The sequence below is a fragment of the Taudactylus pleione genome, unplaced genomic scaffold, assembly GCF_031769625.1.
Source record: "Taudactylus pleione unplaced genomic scaffold, aTauple2 ptg000086l, whole genome shotgun sequence".
In the NCBI taxonomy this organism is placed as follows: domain Eukaryota; kingdom Metazoa; phylum Chordata; class Amphibia; order Anura; family Myobatrachidae; genus Taudactylus; species Taudactylus pleione.
This window is the reverse complement of record NW_028284488.1, coordinates 18,425,599-18,446,082: the sequence shown is the minus strand read 5'-3', so window position 1 is coordinate 18,446,082 and position 20,484 is coordinate 18,425,599. Positions and strand designations below refer to the sequence as shown.

The 20,484-nt window shown below is 43.2% G+C and overlaps 1 protein-coding gene across 16 annotated transcripts in view; it reads right to left on the bottom strand.

The window, feature by feature from the left end:
• CELF2 (CUGBP Elav-like family member 2) overlaps positions 1-20,484 on the bottom strand; it is a 499,219-nt gene that overhangs the window by 265,824 nt on the left and 212,911 nt on the right. For 15 of the 16 annotated variants that reach the window (XM_088468734.1, XM_088468733.1, XM_088468735.1 and 12 more), the window contains exon 2: positions 15,601-15,797. In XM_088468734.1, coding sequence (XP_088324860.1) covers positions 15,601-15,797 — 197 coding nt within the window. Of the gene's footprint in view, positions 1-15,600; positions 15,798-15,927; positions 16,089-20,484 lie in introns of those variants that run through there. The other variant, XM_088468748.1, reaches the window with a different exon arrangement.

Genomic DNA, 20,484 nt, shown 5'->3' with positions numbered 1-20,484 from the left:
GGTGTGTACCCAACTTTAGAGCAACTTCATATTGAGGTTTTGCCTACTGTAGATACTAAACTAAAATACTACTACTATCTAGTAATCATTGTCTTTATTATGTCTATCTGGTCTCTCTAATGATATTTCTTTCTTTCAGCATTGTAAACAGTTTCAACTAAAAATATATATATTTTCTGTTAGAAGCCAGTACACGCCCCTTTGTTTAACACATGGAAAAGGCTAAAAATAGGTTGCCTCCTCATTAAATTTACATTTCTCTCAAGTTTAGTATCAGTTTCTTTCATCATCTGGAACTGTGAGGTTGTCGTGGAAATGTTAGTATATGTAGTTCACTCTAATTATATATACATAATAGATGCACATGTAGAAAAAACACAAAGGACTAGGGCAATTTATAGGTGTAGTAAATGCAGGGCATATTAAGGTCATTCACTCACACTGGATACAGTTAGTACTATGCCAGCTGGAGTAGTTGATCTTGCATGAGTATACACTGCAGAATAGTGAGCAAACGCATATTTGCTTAATTCTGCTTGAGCCTATATAGGCAGGACAGGGGCATACTACTGTATGACAATTGAGTGGTAAAAAGAAGAATACAAACTATACTTCTGGGGAAACTGTATTTGCTGGTGGTCAAGGGTGGGTGCAGATACTATCAGTGATGTGATGTGAGGTCAGGTGAGGCAGGTTAGCAGAACCTTTCCTGTCATACTTAAGTATACTCCAGAGTTTTGACTATAAAAAATATTATTAAAGAAAATATAAATATCTTCTTTGTATTATTCTAATCATTTTTATAGTCAAAACTCTGGCGTAAAAAGTGTATGGCAGGTGAGGCACTGCCTCCCCTGTCTACCTTTCCCGCACATCCCTGATCAAAGCACACCAAATTTCCAGCACTATATACTGCTGTACCTTTATAATGCCCACATGAACCCTCACCCCTCCTCCCCTAAAAACACTTCATAGGTGCCAGTGGAGAGGCGGCAGGGGCAGTGCATTATAGCAATAGGTAATAAATGGATGAACAGCGCTATTAAACTAGTAACCATAGACTATGTTGAACTGAATTAGTGGAGTGGAATTTGACCTCACACATTGAATCAAATAATATAGATGTAAAATCACAGTGGGGTAAGTTTCCTAGCATACAATACAAAAACAACACCAATTGATATAAAGAAATAGCTATTTATGGCTGCAATTTCATAAAAAGGATTAAAAACATGCAATAAAAAATGTATAAGCAAATCATTCTAATGCTCGGTATTCAATTTCAGATGAGATCCTGCTACTGAGGAAGCTGTGGGACATTCCACAGGGAAACGTGTCTAGCACCCCACAGGCATCGGCAATTCCAACATTGGATCTCATTGGAACATTCTCCGGACCAGCACCACGCACTCCATTCCAGTCTTATGCTTTATTTATTCAAGCACGCCATTGCAGCCATCCCTGCATGTTCATCGGGACGTGATCTTTCAATACAAGTCTGGTAAATACCAACAAGCTGGATATTATTCCGGATTTCTTAATTGAGACCAGTGACTGGGTTTTCAGCTTGTGTCGATTGCCTTTTTAACAGTTACTTATGCTTATATTATATTAGCATCTCTCCATTTTTTTCTTCAGATATTCATCCATTTTTATTATTTTGTATTAATTTATCATTCAATTTATTTTTATGTTTTTTATTATTTCACATGTAGAATTGAATACCAAGCATTTGGATGATTTGCTTATACATTTTTTATTGCATGTCTTTAATCCTTTTTATGAAATTGTAGCAATAAATATCCATTTCCTATACAACCAAGCTGCTTAGAGTCATATAACAATTATATATGCATTATATCAATTGGTATTGTTATTGTATTGTATGCCAGGAAACTTACCCCACTGTGTTTTTACATCTATATCATATGATTCAACGTGTGAGTTCAAATTCCACTCAACTAATTCAGTTCAACGTAGTCTATGGTTACTAGTTTAATAGTGCTGTATACATCTATTACTTATTTTTCTGTACCAGGAGGCTGACACACCCCATTTGAACTAGCTGCTTAGTGACAGCACTGAACTGATCTGTCTTACTTTTTATTGTGCATTATAGCAATAGGCTGCACAGCCACTGCACTGCATGGAGGAGGTGTAATGTGCAGTCTTAAAGTTAACAGCAGGGCCAGGAACAGAAATCTTGGGACCCGGTACACTGATGTCTCTGAGGGTTCCACCATCTCACCACCACCCCTGATCCCGTACATCCCTCCCCTGCATGTGTGATATGTGAAGCATGATAATGTTAACTGATAGATATGCCAGCCTTTAAATAAAGTAAAAATACACTATGACTTGCCACACTGTCTCTCTTTCACTGATGATGCAGGCTGTATTTTTTGTCTGCCGTCTCTTCCAAGGTCTTCTTGACAACAGTGCTGTGGATGCCTCAGTGGTAGGAGGAATTGTGTCTGCAGCCAGTCATCCTCAGTTCTCAGCCCTTCATCACCTTCCTCAAATTCAGCCTCTAGTCACTATCCTCAGCCCAAAAGCTCCTCATTACCTTCCTCAGCCTCAGACCCTCATCACCTTCCTCAACCTCAGACCCTCATCACCATCCTCAGACCTCAGCACCTTCATCAGACCACCATCACTTTTCACCTTCCAAAGCCCTTAGTCCCATGACTCCCATCACCTTCCCCAGCCCTTAGTCCCATGACTCCCATCATGTTCCCCAGCCCTTAGTCCCATGACTCCTATCACCTTTCCCAGCTCTTAGTCCCAGGACTCCCATCACCTTCCCCAGCCCTTAGTCCCATGACTCCCATCACCCTCCCCAGCCCTCAGCCCCTTTTACCTTCTTCAGCCCCCAACCCCCTTCACTTTCTTCAGCCCTAAACCCCTGCCCCCTTCCCCTCACCACTGCAGCATACCTGACAGGCAGGTATTATGTGCGGTGGCGTGACCTATGTCACGCTGCCGCATTGCTGAAGGACATGTACGTCCCGGGCTGTGCCTGAGCCACATGGAAAAGCCCAGCTCGGCCCGTGCCAGACTACAAAGAAGCTGGGTGGCGGGTACGGGTACCTGCGGCCACAGCACGCCGGCTGTAGCTATCTGCCGTCCGTGGCCCGCTTTGTGCCCGACTGGATCTCGGGGCCCAGTATGGGGTGCACCCGTAGTCCCCTCCTGTCACCGGACCTGGTTAACAGACCACACATTACACTTCCTCCTCCGTGAAGTACAAGGGCTGTGCAACCTATTGCTATAATGCACTGCCCCTGCCTCCTGCTCCAGTATAGTGCTCCTCCCTGGTGGTCCCATCCTCCCCTTCTTTCGTGGTGCTTGTCTCCTCTACCCATGCTTCTGACCTGCCTACGCCCACAAACAGGTACATTTTAAAAGGGGAGGGGAAGGGGGGTGTGGGAGAGGGAGCGCCAAAATTAAATTATATATTGTCCCCCCCAACTTAAAATCATTCTGATGCCCGTGGAGGTTGGTGTCAATTGCCAGCACTAGAAAGTCATTTGTGATTTGCTCACCTGATACAAATTGGGGCTTTCTTCATCGCACGGACATAGATTATGTGGCCGATTCCGCATTATAAGCAAATCAAACAGAGCAAGTAACTTTGTACCTGGACAAACAATGCAAGAGGTCGAAATACATTAAATTTTTTGCATGCCCACAAATACTGTACAGCTTTATGTTTACAATGCAATTTAGTCTTGAGCTTGGACATGCCCCTCTCACATCTAAATCTCTCTGCACCTTTTAAATTTGCCCTCCATGCAGTGCAACATGGTTTCACCAAGGTGCAAAGTTTTTTTCCTTTGTTCCGAACTCAAAAACTGTACGCAAAAATTAACAAAACATAGGGACAGGTTCTAAGTAAATCTGTTTTTTTTCAGGAGGGGGGGTTGTATACATAAAACCAGGATTATTTTTTTGCTGTGTTAGAGAGGTTTCTGTAGTTTGGTTGATGTCTAATAGTGATTGCATGTTTTGCAATAAAATAAATGGCTTACAACATGGCTGCAAGCGGGTTATAACTTATAAGTGTATGTGACCTGTGCCTGTTGTAAACCCATGCTTGTCGACATTCTTGATGCCCCCTCCTGGAGGGAGCAGCCAGGTCGGCATAGCAGGGGGGCATGGCCTGCATAAGGGGGCGTGGCTGGACATATTACCCGGTATTTGTGGGTGGGATGGGGGAGTGGCCACGCAAACGCGTAATTTTGGCCCCACCTCTGCTACACAATGCCAAGATTACCGGCATTGTGAAGCAGGGGGTGGGGTCATGATGACGCGATTCATGCTGAATCGCGTAATCGACCATCCCCGCTGCAGGAGTTTCTGTTGTAATTGCGGGAGCAGCACAGAGGGGTCGGCGGCTGCCAGGAGACTTCCCTGCCTCTGCGGGGGACGGGAGTGGCTCATGATTTTCAGGAGGCTCCCGCCCGAATCGGGAGGGTAGACAAGTATGTGTAAACCACACATACGATACTGTTGCCAACCGGAATGCCTCTCAAGCACTGCATATGATTGAAAATACACTATTTATGTGAATTACTTTTTTTGTCAAAAACTCTGCATCCGCGCCACAGCCTCTAACCTGTATATAACAGCAGCTGGTGAGATAAATCCTCCTCTCCTCATACAAAACTATTCCAGGTTGTTCCAAAATGAGACAGAAATACTGCTCATTGTGCTCAAGTGTACTGCAGATTTAATTGTTCAACAATAGGAAAGATGACGATTCCCTTGAAAGTTTCAAATATGCTCAGTATAGATTGGAAATATGTAAATGACACATTTGTCCAACAACAATATTAAAACATACCTGGATGATGGTGCCATATATGGTTACCATACATCAGGGAAATATTTATGCAGTTTGTGATATCACAACAAACCAATTATACTCTTTTAGATTCTCCAGACACACCTACTGCTCTGGTAGTATAATGGGTGGGAATATTTCTATTTCATAGCCAGTAACATTTAATCCCAGTAGACTAAATTAATGTAAAAAAAAATAGCATTTTGAAGCTCATTCATATTATTCATGAAGCATTTTATGACGTCTTAGCTGCAAGCTAGGCAAAATACTCCTAGTGTAAAAATATGAATTTTTATTGCTGAAATAAGTACAAAATGGCTCTGTCTATAATTCTCTTGAGTTCAAACAATATAGTTATGTAGATACAGAACACAATCTGACATTAACCCAGATATCAAATGCTACTAAAAATGAATTGCTGAAGCTCAAAATATAAATTGGACTACAGTTCTGAATAAATGCTATCACACTGAATCTTCTGGAGAGGTGAAATGTATTAAAACAAGTGACATGGAATTAAATGAATCAAACATATTACACAAATGCAGTTCGGTAAGCACAATTTTTCTGCAGCTTGGGAGCAGAGACCATTTTCTCAGAGATGGATTTCACTTACTTTCACATAAATTACTTTAGCCATTGTTGTGATTTGAAACGCCAAATAGAAATTTAATACCCAAAATATACCGAACCATTTTCTTTCTATGAAATACACAAGCCGTCAATTGAAATACAAAGAGATTATCCAGTGGGAAATCATATGCGTAGAAAGAGTTTTTAACTATTTCATCCTAGCCACTTACTGTAAGGATAGGTTGTGTGTGTCATTGAGTTGTATTGGACAAGTTTGGCTTAACTTGTCCAGCATATCATTAAATCAAATTTTCCACTGTGATCTGTTGTATTTGCATTTTTTTTTATTTAATTTTTTAAATAAAGCTAAATAGTTTTTTAAACTATTATGGGCCATAGCCAATTAGCCTCAGTAAATTACCCCGGCTAATTAGCACGCACGCTGCTCGCTTGGGGCTATCCAATTAGCCCCAAAGTTGGCCTGATAACGGCACTTATCAGGGGTCTTTTTTCGGGACCCGAAAAATAATCCACGATAAGTGCCGTTTTTTTTGCCCAAAAAAGGCGAGAACACATGGGGCCGCAAGCTTATCAAATTAATAGGATAGGGAGGAAAAAAATATTGGCGAAAATCGGGGATTATCGGCGAAAGATCCACGTTTTTCGCCAATCGCGGGGATCAATTAGCGCCCGTACAGTGTTTGGGGCTAATCAGATATGGTCCTTAATATGGAATGTGAGATTTATCACAATGACGCTGAGGAAGTGGAAATAAATTAAACATACACTATCAAAAAAGACTGTCCAAAGTTTGGTTGTGAGTGTCAAGTCACCAGTTCATACCGTACTGCATACTTGCCGACTCTCCCTTAATATTAGACAGACTTCCTGTCATAGTGGGTGATTTCCCCAACTCCCTAGAGAGTCTAGCAATCTCCCTGAGGCCAGGCAGATGCAACACAGTGATGGTGACATCACTCGTCACCCACCATAGAGTAAACACTTAGGTGAAGAATAAGGAGGATGTGTTCTAAATGTCTGTGGCTCTCCAGCAGCCTGATGGTTATGTGACATGATGTAATTCGCATTGATCGCCCCCCCCCCCTGGATTTGCACCTGGCTCAGGGGCACACAGTGCCCCCATCCTCAGCGCCCGCGCTGCAAATAGGTTTTTCTTTATTTTTCTAAGGGGGCATGGCCACACCTCCCATAATTAAGCCACGCCCCTTGATAGTAATGGGGCTCAGGATGGCTCTCTACGGCACTGAGGATATCTGTTTTATGTATCAGGTAGGATAATCCACAGAGGAAGGAATTCTGCCAGGTTTTTGTCAGAAAAGATCATATAGGAAATTGAATAAAAGATGTAAATATTTAATCAAATTAGACTGTTATGAACCTATTGCATGCATTCTGTTGGCAAACATAATAGATGGAGTACAGTATTCTATCTAAATGTCTATTAGCTACAGTATGTCTGCCTAAAGCCCAGTAGCTACAGTACTCTGCCTGAAAGTAGCTTTGAATTTTCCTGGTCTTTCTGATAAAGGTAATTTTATTTCAGGTATTCGGGCACACTCATATAAGTGCAATTATTCATAGTGAAGCCCATGAGTGAGTTAAGTTGATATTAATATAAAGCAGAGGTAATCGATGTGAGTAAAATGTTAAAGTGTTTTATATTACAGTACTTCTCTTTGGTAGAATCATAGTAATTGAAAAATCATGTTCTAGGCTAGAAGAGCATTATAAATAATCAAAAGGAAAAGAACAAAATGAACTTTGGGCTACTCGAAAAGATGTAGCTTCAGGGGCTGATACAAGGTACATCAGCCATAGATGCTCATCTTGTGTGAATATAAAAATCGGATACTTTTATTAGTACGAAAAGGACCTTAACTGCAGTTCCACCTCTGATGTTGGACATATCTTGGCAGCTGTTGTGTAAATGAGAAATGCATTTACCATGTGGCAACCATTGTACTTTGCAAACAGTCATTATATCTTATACACACCAACTTTTTTACTTTGGAGAATTGTAATTAATAAATTAGTGTTTTTACCATACTACACTATGCTCGATATGTTTATGTTTTTCATATGAATGAGAACATCATCAGCAACCGACAGTCATACACTGGACCCCCACATACATAATTGGGAAGTACTGTTATAACCTTTTTTAGCACCGTGCACACTTGTATTGTCACAACGATTATTTAACTTATGTATCTGGGTATCGAAGGGTGATACCAATTTTTGACAATTAAATTGCAGCAAATTAATGTGCTAGGCGTCTGTGAACACCACTTACTGTATTTATTTTAATATAAAATTTGCACATTTTGTAAGTTGACTTCCTGAAGCTTAAAATATTTGTCTATATATACTGTATATATTTATTTACAATAGAACTGAGCACACTAGTTTGGCAATTTTGCATTGTATACATTTTCAAATTAGTAAAAGTTTTGGATGGACAGGTCTTTTTAGTATGAAAATGCTGAGCTATTTCCTAGAATGATGTGAAATAGGAAAGGATGAGTTAGAATAGTAAAAAAGACAGGTCACCCAAAAATGCATGAAGTTTACTGGTTCATTTTGGTGGTTTGCAAAAAATGAATAAATAATTGATGTATGAGCAGCACATCTCTAGCCTTAAAGATGTTCCATATTATTTTCCTGTTCATGCTACAGTAAAGTTATACAGAATCTTTACTTAAGTGTATTAATAATGTGCCCTAGATTTACCTAATACTTTCCACTTTCCCACACAACAATACTTACATGTTATTTCCTCACCTTGCAATGGCTCAAAAAGGACCATTCTTTCTAGAATGATTGATAATACTTTGGAATCAGAACAATCTTAGCACATAATTGAAACAGTGGGCCTGATTCAGAGCCGGATGCTCTGACCAGAGCGCTCGCTCTGAATCAGTGCCCTCCTACCTAAAAATGGAGTGGCCTCCTGGCCGCTCGCATAGCTGTGGGTGACCACCCACAGCATATGCGAGCGGCCAAAAAGATGGTCGCGATGGTCAAGACCATCACGACCATCGGGCTTGCGATGAGACCCTGCGGTAGGGTCTCAGTGACCGCAAGCCCTGGAGTGATTTTGGCTCTATCAGAGCCAAAATCACTCTCACTGACATCACTAGTGATGTCAGTGGGGCCGGACCCAGATGGTAGGCGTTCCCATGGGAACGCCTCCGTCTGGCAGCCACGCCCCCAGCACGCCCACAAAAGGGGGCATGCTGTCAGTCACCATCGACAGCACCCCCCCTTTGGTGTGAGACCCGGAGCGTCAGCTTGGCTGTCGCTGTCCGGGTCTCGCGCATGAGCACGACAGAGCTCCCTCCATCGTGCGCATGCGCATTGGGGTAACATCGACCCGCTTGTGAGCGTCCTGCGCTCGCGAGCGGGTCTGAATGACCCCCAGTGTGTGCTCTATTGATAGCATATTGTATAGCTAAATATAACATTTCCCTACGTTTACATAGTAATTCTTTATATCTCACAGCAGTGGTTCCCAAACTTTGTCAGTTCGAGGCACCCTTAGGGTCTCCATTATATTTTCAAGGAACCCTAAGCCAAAATAATTACCGAGCAGTCCTGTTTTTTAAGTAGTTGGGTCAAAATAATGTAATAGTATTTAAAAAAGAAAGAAAATATCTGTGCTATTCTTACCCATTGCCCCCTCTGTCTCTCTCCTATTGCCCCCTCTGTCTCTCTCCCATTTCCCCTCCATTTCTCTCCCTTTGACCCCTCCATTTCTCTCCCCGTGACCTCTCCATGTCTCTCCCTTTGCCCCCTCAATGTCTCTCCCTTTGCCCCCTCAATGTCCCTCCATTTAACCCCTCCATGTCTCTCCATTTGCCCAATCCATGTCTTCAATTCAGACTTTTAACTTTTCCTCTCTGGGAGTTGCCCGATGAGGAGATGCAGGTGGGCGGTGATGGGGTGTAAGGCCAAATGGTCAACATAAATAAGCCATGCCCCTCGCGGTTGTAGGCCGCAAAACCTGCATATTTAATTAGGGGGTGGGGCCAAATGACACGATTCTCATGGAATTGTGTCATTAGGCCTCACCCCTTACCTGTGGACCACCAATCCCCAGAAAAATTCTCCCCCATCTGCCCACTTTACTAAGACTGTGGGAGAAGTGCTTACTCTTCCAGAGGTGTGGGGGGTTACCCCAAAAATTGGGAGCCTCCCGCAGGTCTCGGGAGAGTAGGCAAGTATGCTTCATTTGCCCCCCTCCATGGCTCTCCCTTACCCACTCCATGTCTCTCCCTTTACCTCCTCCATGTCTCTCCCTTTGCCCCATCCATGTCTTCTCCTTGCCCCCTACATGTCTATCCATTTGCCCATCTCCATGTCTCCCCTTCTTACGTACCTGTGATCATCAGCACACTTCTGCAGCATTGCTCCTCAGATCAGACACTTCCTGTCTGATCTCCCACAATGCACTGCATTGTAGGACCCCATTCAGCAACAGGCAGCCTTAGGATTCACTGCCTGTTGCTTTACAGTGACGGCTCTCTCCCTGCTCATCGCAACCCCCCTTCCTCCGCTGCCATCCCCTCTCCCACCCATGCAAAAATTAAATATTTACACACGCACGAAACAAAATACACTGGCCACAACAGTGACAGCACCCCAGGGAGTCTCAGTGCACAGTTTGGGAACCACTGCCATATAGTGGAAAACTTGCTTGGAAGGAAAGAAATAGTTGCAATAGTTGCACAGTTTTAACCTTTCAAACTATGCAATTTGTTAAATATAATAGAATAATCTTGTGTTTGATTTCCATTTACAGTATATGGCACTTTATATTATATGAAGGTTGAATTGCCTCACTTAAATTATTCAGTCTACCAATCATTTTCAGCAACTCTGTGCTTGACAAAAGGGAACAAGTACATTCAGAAATACTTTATGTATATGGAGCCCAACAAGCAAATATCTTGAGGACTTTGGGGTAACCGTTGTACAGAGCCTCTGGCAATTTTGTGAGAAAAGCACCAGCTATTATAATAGTGTCAATGCCTCCTCTCAGTATGGGCTCATTCATTTATTACAAGAGGAGTCCTTATTTCTACTAAGTCTTATGCAAGAATACACACAAGGCTTTATAAGCATTCAGTATATTGAGCACAATATGACAATATAGTAGTGTGCAGCACATTAATATGCCTGAAATGCACTGTAGGCAGCAAATTGGGGACAGTGGCCTACATAGCAGCAAGGTCTCATGCATTGTACCTGCTGACACTTGGTAAATATTTACAGAGACTCAGCAGTGACTCCTACTCTCTTGGATGAGGGGGCTGCCACTACCGAAGGAGAGGGCTAGACAGTCCAAGGCGGCTGGGTCCTAGTGCCTGACAGGCGCTGGGACCGCAAAACATTGGCTTCTAGGGACTGCATCGCCAGCAGCCATAAGAAGCTGGATAGGGCTGTCCAAAAGACAGAGGAACGGCTTTCCACTGGAAGCCACTCTCTGCAAATCACAGCCCGGACTGTCAGTCCCAAGTGGAGAAAACACTTCCCCCCCGGGACTGCCTGTCCTCTGTGTGACTGGCAGGTAGTGCTTCCAATGGGAAGTCTGCCAACCACAGGGTAGCCAATACAGTCACAGACTGCAACTAGCTCACTGAGGTGGCAGATTTTACTGGGGGTTGCAGTAAAATCTGCCACCTCAGTTATTTTTCAAATAGGGACTTAAGATGCGCTCCCCAAAAAGGGGCATGGCCTCATGGGGAAGGGCCAGGTAAAAGATAGGGGAGGCCAGGAGATGGGGGGAAAAAAAGAGGAAGCTGCAAGTGGAAATGATAAACAGAAAACTGACATGCCCATACAGCGCCCCCTGCCCTGCAGTGCCCTGTGCCATGGCACAGGTCGCACCACCCTAGTTACAGCCCTGCCCCTAGGTATAATCCGCCACTGCAGAAACCTTATTTTCCCGACAGCACTCAAAACTGAAGTCTCTCTTAAGTACAACAAGAAAAAGTTCAGTAGCAAAGACATGGAATACTGCTAAACTAAATAGAGCCTTATGTCTGTATACTACCGGGGACTTATCCCTCATTTGGGGGCATATCCAATTAGCCGCAGGAATTCACCCGCGAGTAATTGTCGGCCAATAGTCCCGTGGCGCGGAGTTAAGCTATTCAATTAAATAGCTTTTTCCCGCGCCATTAATTCGTGTTTTTATCTTTTGCGCGAGGCAGAATAGGCCGGTTTTCCGTGGATATTACATCGCTCCTCCATGAGATGCGATGTAAAGTCTGACAGCGGGGATTCACGTGGGGTCTCGGGGACTCCTGCGCGAGGAATCCCCGCTAATTGAATCGCGACCAGCTAATTGGATATGCCCCATAGTCTGTACATTAGCTTGTCATTGTTTGTCCCATCCCCAATGTAGTGCTACAGAACCATTGTGGCACCTTACGAGGGATACATAATAATAATAATAATAATAATAATAATAATAATAATACATTTAGGCCTACTTCATACTTGCCAATACTCCTTTATTGTCAGGGAGACTCACTGAAATAGTAGCAATCTCCCTGACTCGCTGAAGAGTCTAGTAATCTCCCTGATTGCACCTTAGCCCCATCATGTAGCTGGTATATACTTAGAAAAAATGAAATAATATATATATATTCAAATGGGATCACCAGTGTAATTTTCCTGCATTGGCTAGAAGGGACAGTACAATGATCTATGATTGGTTGCCGTTCCGCCAGATGTGATTTGCTCGCGGCCGGCTCCATATTTCTAATTCCACCGATGCTCGCCAGGCTCTTTCTCCCTGGCTACAGCTGCATTCTCCACTGCTGTCAACCGGGCCCCCTCTCTCTCCAGGCCCGGGACTAGAGTCCCGACAGTCTTTTCCTGATGGCGGCCCTGGTCGTATCTATATCCAGGCCACAGGACTCAAAATCTCTTTAGTTACAATTGCACAGTATCTGCAACACAAACTATAACTCACAACAGTGATATAATTTTATGGTAGCTTAAGACAAACAAAGTAAGACATGCAACAGTAGTTATGTAATACCTTTCAAAACCTAGACCATACTTCCCTTGATGTCATCCGCCTCTCTCCTGTGACACACTGGCTGCTATCTGATCCTGTTATTGTGATTGCCGTGATTGTGCGGCTCTTTTCTATGTTAAACCCCTAAATATTTCTATGATGTTAGAGATTTTTAGCTACATCAGAAATTATATTTTTTATAAAAAAAAAAGATTAAAATATTAAGCAGGTATTGCACTTTTGCCTGTTGGAGTCCACCTGTGTCTGCAGACAGGCTTTCCTTTAAAGTGTCCCAAAAGTACTAAATTCGCAATCCTGGGTTAAATATAGGAAGAGGATATGTGGGTTGGTATTATGCATGTGTACAGGTTATTTAAATGTTCCTGTACACAGTATAAATAGTCTGCAAATCATTCTCCTACTTACGGGATATCGCCAGTAATTTACATTCTAATAGAATACATTTCAAAACCTCTCCCACTTCCCTGCGTTCACTGTGACAGGTCTCTGTTTTCACATGGGATGAGTTATAAGCTTATTAAAAGAGACATATCTTGTTACATTTCTTCTGCTATGCCTGGAACGAGGGATCATACCTCTCAACATGCATGAAAAGGGGGCATGGCCTTGTGCAAGCTAGGCCACACCCCAGGTGTGAAATTTATGGGGCATGACCACATGTCATGCCCCCATTTCTCATCACACTAGGGGCAGCCCAGCACACCGGCAGCTGCTGGAGGACCCAGAGACTCCTCTCATCATTGAGTGGACGACGCGCATAAGTGTGCAGCAGTGCTTTTCTGCAGTAGGCCAGCTGTAACAGAGTGACCCCCAGGCTCCCAACCACCTGTGGAACACTGCAGCTACAGCGATTGCCCAGCGGTACAGTGCGAAAAGTGGGAATGTCCCACTGAAATTGAGATGGTTGTGGGGTATGCTGTGTAAGATAAATGGACAGATCCGTGCCGCTTTGCCTCCGGAGAATACAGATCTGTTTTATGTTCAGCAGTCCAAAACCCAGATACATTCTTTTCTAGACTCTGGGAGGAGTTTTTCCAGCAACCTTATGGCAAAGAATATTTTGGAGACATCAGCACGGAGCATGTGTAATGCACCACAGCCACGTTGAGATGTGGAAGCACTTTTCCTGCCTGCAGGTTTGTTAGATCCAAGCATAGCTGAAGAGCTGACAGGGGATATGGTTTACGTCTCTCTTCACATACAGACAGCTGCGGTTTGCACAATGCTCCCACTATAATAGCTTACCTCAGTATTTCTCTATTTCCACTAACATATCAGTTGCATTATTTGTATCAATCAGCTTTTTTCCTCAACTAATGTACTTTGTCTATTTTACACTTCATTTGCTTTGCTGCCAGGAATGAAAGTAGAATTTTAATGCTGACTTCTAATGAGCCAAATCTGGCGATTGAACAAGTGAATAGGGTCAAGCCATCTTCCATTCTATCTCAGACACATGAAATTATAGGGCACATTCATTTCTCCCCTTCCTGCTCCTTAGGTTAAAATGGAAATGAGAAATAACAAGGTTAAGCCTGATCTAAGAGCGATAACAGACCTTGTAAGACTCATGAAAGTGAAATGGGAGATGTCAATATCTAAAGCATGCAGCTCTCCTAATCTCCTGGATAAACTAACAGGATGAAGAAGGGCCGTCAGCCATGAGAAGGAGCATGGAGGTACTGTAGTGAGAAGACAAGATATCTTTCCACGTAAGCTAAATCCAATTCCACTGGGTACCGAAAACCTATAAAATCTCCACCTTTATTCTATCTACTTTCATGTCAATGACATTCACAAAGATCTGACAATAAAGGTGTTAAATGCATATTTAATTCAGCATATTTTCTCTCTTTGCTTGTAACAAAGATGAGAGCATATGACCCTGTAATCACAAAGCAGACTTTTCCTAAAGGGGGAACATGCTACTTTGCACTCATCTCAGCAGAGCTACAGGCCTCCAAAATCAAAGCTTACACAAACATATTTGCTGACTGCATTTTGGTGAGATAGCAGGTGTTGTTCAAGCTGGACTTCCCCCTTATTAGATGCACACAAATTTACTAAAGGTTTAGTTGAATCTGGATGTAATAAAAAAAATTGTAAATAAAGACCTTCCAGTAATCATATCCAAAGTACAAAATCTGTTCAGTTTTTTTTTCTTTACAAGCACCAGTTGCCTTCATTTGCTAAATTTGTGTTATAATGTACAATAAAACACTTAAGGTGCCTACACACTAGACAATATTTTACACGATTCGCCCGATTTCTACACATTGGAACGACAAATCGTGTAAAATATGTCCAAATCGTGAGTGTCCACTCATGATCACGATGCCGATGCTGGTCCTACATCGTATCTTCAGATCTTGCCTGCTGCAGGTAAGATTTGCCAATCTCTTACAAGATGTTGTGCAATAGATAGATCTTGTACACAATAGATATTTAGTCAGATTAGACACTTTAGCACCATATCGTGTCCTGGAGAGCCTGGGAGCTGCCGGGGAGAGTTCAAGGGAAATTGCTCACAATATCGCATTGTGAGCACATCGTCTAGTGTGTAGGCATCTTAACCTTTCAATCTCTTTCAATAATAAAAGGGTCCAGTGCATTGCAATACCAATCATATAAGTTATTTTCCTGTATACAAGTCACACGAAACATATTAAAATACTTGAGACCAAAGAGCTACAAACTGTATTTTTAAGAACTACAAATGTGCATGAGTATATTAGTACTTTTTCTCACTAGAACATAAAACTAAGTTTGTCTATACTATATTACTATTCTTCACTATTACTCTAGAAAAAAACACAATTAATAAAGTACACATGTAGCTAAACAATAATATCTGTAAAATAATAACTACCAGTGCCAGCACATGGATATATTTTACAGTGAAGGGAAACCAGCCAGCTGGAGAGCCAGAGGTTGTCCAACTATTGACAGAACATTCTGTGAGCTGTTTCGCAACAACAGCTGGAAAGTCACCTCTGTCTCTTGAGTTAATCATAAAAAGTATCACTGTGTTCTGTCTAAATCAACATCATTTAAATATGCAATTGGTTACAGTTGTGCTTGGAAAAACGGTAACACAAAAAATCATTACCTTTACTTTGGGGTGGATTCTGACTCCTGTCTCGTAAGACATTGATCTGATAGACAGCTCCATAAGGCTCAAAAAGGTCTTTGAGTTCTTTTTCTGACCACGAACGTGGGATCTGACCAACAAACATCTTAATGGCATCTAGGTCAGGCTGATCGGAGTGATCCAAAGCTCCATTCATCTTGTTGGTTGTACCGTTACTGTGAAGAAAGCACACAAGCATCATTAGAACTGACAGAGCACACAAGAAATATCTGAACAAAACAGCAGCTGTCTCGGAGAAAGTCTTATGAATGACTGAAGTTTACATGTTTATAGACTCGGACTTACAAATCAGGCTGTAATGAGAGCTGGAGGAGACAGAAGAATCACGTTTTCAGGGACAAAGTTTAGAATTCAGTAACTGGGCATTTCTATCAAACAATGCAGACAGATAGTTTATCATGGCTTTAGATTGCAATAAACTGTTGCTGGAGGTTAAAGGAATAAAATTCATTAGCCTTCTTTGGCTTCTGTGTCAGGAAAAAAGAAAAGACGATTTTGGTAATAAAGTCATATGAAAAGAATATGAAACGCTTGGCAATCTGTCAGATGACTAATGCAAGATGCCAGTGATGAATCTGTAGATTGTGTGAAGCCTCCATGTGTGCATTAAATTAGTCTAACTTTCCTCAGAATGCTGGAAATGGCTTTACACTGCAAATCTGATCCCACACTTGCTCTATTCAAGGAATGAGTGAGATCGAAAAATTTAGCCCACTGTTTGTGGAACAAAGGCTTCAATTCACAAGCAGAAGTAAGGAAAGCAGAAAACGTACTGAATACTGTGAGAACCTTTTGCTGCCTAAAACTTTTTTTAAAGCAGTGTGTTAAAATGAAAAATATTTTTCAAGTATAATGGGAACATCAGTAGTATGCATGGCATAGTACTTTATCTAAGATTGGTATAATGAGATAACAAAAAAGAGTGAGCCAGAGATACAAGGTCCTATAGTCGTAGTAATGGGTGCAGGGAGTGTGGTGCACCCCCTGCAGCCAAAGCAGGGACATATCTATAATGGGTGCAGGGTGTGCGGTGCACACGGGCCCCGGGTCCAGGGAGGGCCCCACTGCACACCCTGCACCCATATTATCTAAAACTTACCTCTCCGAGGTCCCACGTCGGGTCTCTCAGCGCTGCTCAAAATGCCAGAAAATTTGCAGACGCAGCCATTTTTCCAGCGTTTTGCGCATGCGATGTGAGGAAATCGCCAGGAAATTGGTGTCCACGCAGTAGACTCTGGGCACACTCTAGTGTCCAGAGTCTACTGATTCTGCGGTGGCCGGCCAGCAGCATCAGTTGGCTGCCGGCCGCTGGGGTGAGAGGAGGGAGCACGTGACGGGGATGCATACGGGCCCCCTCCTCCCTAAAGACGCCCCTCAGCCAAAGTATACTTGCCCAGCTCCAGCAAGCAGGTCCCTCCACCTCCGCAACGCCATCTTCCCAGTAATATTCAGAGAGATGGCACTGTGCAGTGGAAGCAAAGACTCTGGCACCATGCCAGAGCCTTTTCTCTCTTGTGCACATTAGCCATCTTCCCGAATATCACTTGGAAGATGGCGCAGTGGAGAAGGAACGGACCCATTTCACTTGTCAGAGCAATAGAACAAGCGCGGCCCACTGCTCAGAGGAGATGGCCAGCTGCAAACGGGCCCCCTTGGGTGTTAATATTCCCCTGAATGGGGGAAGAAGCCATCTTTATTGTAACGGGCCCATTAATTATTAGTAGCCCGGTGGGTTTGCCTTGTATTCAACAGACTCCAAATTGAACGTTATCAGAGTTTGCTTGGGGGAACCAATGCCATCTTCAGATGGTGTTGATTCCCGTAGCCCTGCTCCTTCCTATGGGAAGATGGTCCAGAGTTGCGAAGAGTTATCCCTCTGCCACCTCCACACTGAGTACAGTGCACAGAATTTAGGTCACACATGCGCAGTCAGCCAGCACTTCACCGGTAAGTAACACTGTACTTTGGTAGTAGTTTAGGGGATCGAGAGTACACCTGGGTAACACAGGCACCATCAGGGTTTTCAGAATTTTTTGAGCATGCACAGTAGCAAATAATCACTCAACTACATGAACCTCAGCATTGTGTGCGGTCTGCGTTGACTCAGAATCAGGCCCATGGTGTCATGAGCTGAAAATTTTAAAATGTTACATATCTAATATATTATAAAGCTAGAGAGTAGCTTGTATTAAAGAGAAATAATGTTGGGATACTTGGGACATAGGCAGACTAAGGAGGCCTACTTATCTGTGTACAGTATATGCTTCTACTCACATCATCAAGCATAGCTAAGTCTCTCTCTAAACCAGCTTTAGCCCTCAATATAATGCACTTTATGTGGATTTCCTACATCATGCATTAAGGATGAGTTATATTCCACCTCTATATACATTGAATGTGTTCACAGATATTGTCAGTTCTACATTTGTAGCCAATCACAATACTTTCTTGGGATCAATATAACAACTGTGCATGATGAACCAATATACTATATAATGACTTCTTATAGATACAGCCAGTCAGCACCAATTAGGATGGCCAAATATCCTGCTAAGGGTTGGCAATTTTCAGTCTGAGAGGCCAACACATTCAGGTGGCCCTGGCTTTTGTGCCAGAAAACTGCTACATAAAATGGGCATGACAATGAAATGTAAATATTACTGACGCACCCCTTCCTCGTTAAAAATGTTACCCCAGATTTTACCCCCCTTAATGCTTAAAAATCATAACCCAGATCTAAACCCCTCCCTCATTAAAAATTATATTCTAGATTTAATCCCCCCCCTCTCACTAAGGGGGATATTCATCATCACTTAATTTCTACAAAAGTATCTGGCCTGGCATCCCCATTCACTAGTATGGGTCCCTAAATTCATCAGGCTCCGAAAATACGTCTTTAGATGGCGTTTGTTCCCGCACCCTGCGAGGGTTTGCGATGACGGATCCGGACCGGCCATGTTCGGCTCCTTCCACCGGAAGCCGGTACTGTATGCGCCTGTGTAAACCCTAGTTCACGCAGGCGCATTAGCACTGCCGAGTCAAACTCAGCAGTGTTAATTTTCACAGCTATGAAGGCTAATTTTCGGATCTGCTGTGTCTACACTGGAGCAATGGAATTGTTTAGGTGTCCGGTGGAAAATCAGAATGTTATTATCGGGGCCGGGCGGCTAACATTAATTAACAATAAATATCCCCTAAAAATTATACCGCAAATCTGCAACCCCCATCTCAGTAACTAAAAATTAAACCCCCATCTTATTAACAATTAGAGCACAGATTTGTGATAACAGTGATAAGGAATGTGGTAGGTGGTAGTCCTCTAAAATAAAATAAAATGCATTCTGTGATCCTAAACATCATACTGTTTAGCACTGCATTTAGTTATGTCATGAAAAAAACAACAACAATTACTGTACATCAACAAAATCCCAAGGCAAAGTAATGAGGTATACTGAAAGAACATTTATGGATTAGTACACTTTACTTGATTCAGCACGCATCGCAATTGCGATCACAGCTGCGTAATCGCACGCAATGCAGCTGCAAAAATATGCTAATGTCTGCCACCGCTCAGCCAGCATAGAGATGCCCACTACTGCTTTCTCACATCAATAATACCTCGCAGTCCTACGTATACATCCAGGCACGCAGCATGGAGGGGGGGGGGTTCTGAGTACCCAGAAAGCAGAAAACGTACTGAATACTGTGAGAACCTTTTGCTGCCTAAACTTTTTTTAAAGCAGTGTGTTAAAATGAAAAATATTTTTCAAGTATAATGGGAACATCAGTAGTATGCATGGCATAGTACTTTATCTAAGATTGGTATAATGAGATAACAAAAAAGAGTGAGCCAGAGATACAAGGTCCTATAGTCGTAGTAATGGGTGCAGGGAGTGTGGTGCACCCCCTGCAGCCAAAGCAGGGACATATCTATAATGGGTGCAGGGTGTGCGGTGCACACGGGCCCCGGGTCCAGGGAGGGCCCCACTGCACACCCTGCACCCATATTATCTAAAACTTACCTCTCCGAGGTCCCACGTCGGGTCTCTCAGCGCTGCTCAAAATGCCAGAAAATTTGCAGACGCAGCCATTTTTCCAGCGTTTTGCGCATGCGATGTGAGGAAATCGCCAGGAAATTGGTGTCCACGCAGTAGACTCTGGGCACACTCTAGTGTCCAGAGTCTACTGATTCTGCGGTGGCCGGCCAGCAGCATCAGTTGGCTGCCGGCCGCTGGGGTGAGAGGAGGGAGCACGTGACGGGGATGCATACGGGCCCCCTCCTCCCTAAAGACGCCCCTCAGCCAAAGTATACTTGCCCAGCTCCAGCAAGCAGGTCCCTCCACCTCCGCAACGCCATCTTCCCAGTAATATTCAGAGAGATGGCACTGTGCAGTGGAAGCAAAGGCTCTGGCACCATGCCAGAGCCTTTTCTCTCTTGTGCACATTAGCCATCTTCCCGAATATCACTTGGAAGATGGCGCAGTGGAGAAGGAACGGACCCATTTCACTTGTCAGAGCAATAGAACAAGCGCGGCCCACTGCTCAGAGGAGATGGCCAGCTGCAAACGGGCCCCCTTGGGTGTTAATATTCCCCTGAATGGGGGAAGAAGCCATCTTTATTGTAACGGGCCCATTAATTATTAGTAGCCCGGTGGGTTTGCCTTGTATTCAACAGACTCCAAATTGAACGTTATCAGAGTTTGCTTGGGGGAACCAATGCCATCTTCAGATGGTGTTGATTCCCGTAGCCCTGCTCCTTCCTATGGGAAGATGGTCCAGAGTTGCGAAGAGTTATCCCTCTGCCACCTCCACACTGAGTACAGTGCACAGAATTTAGGTCAC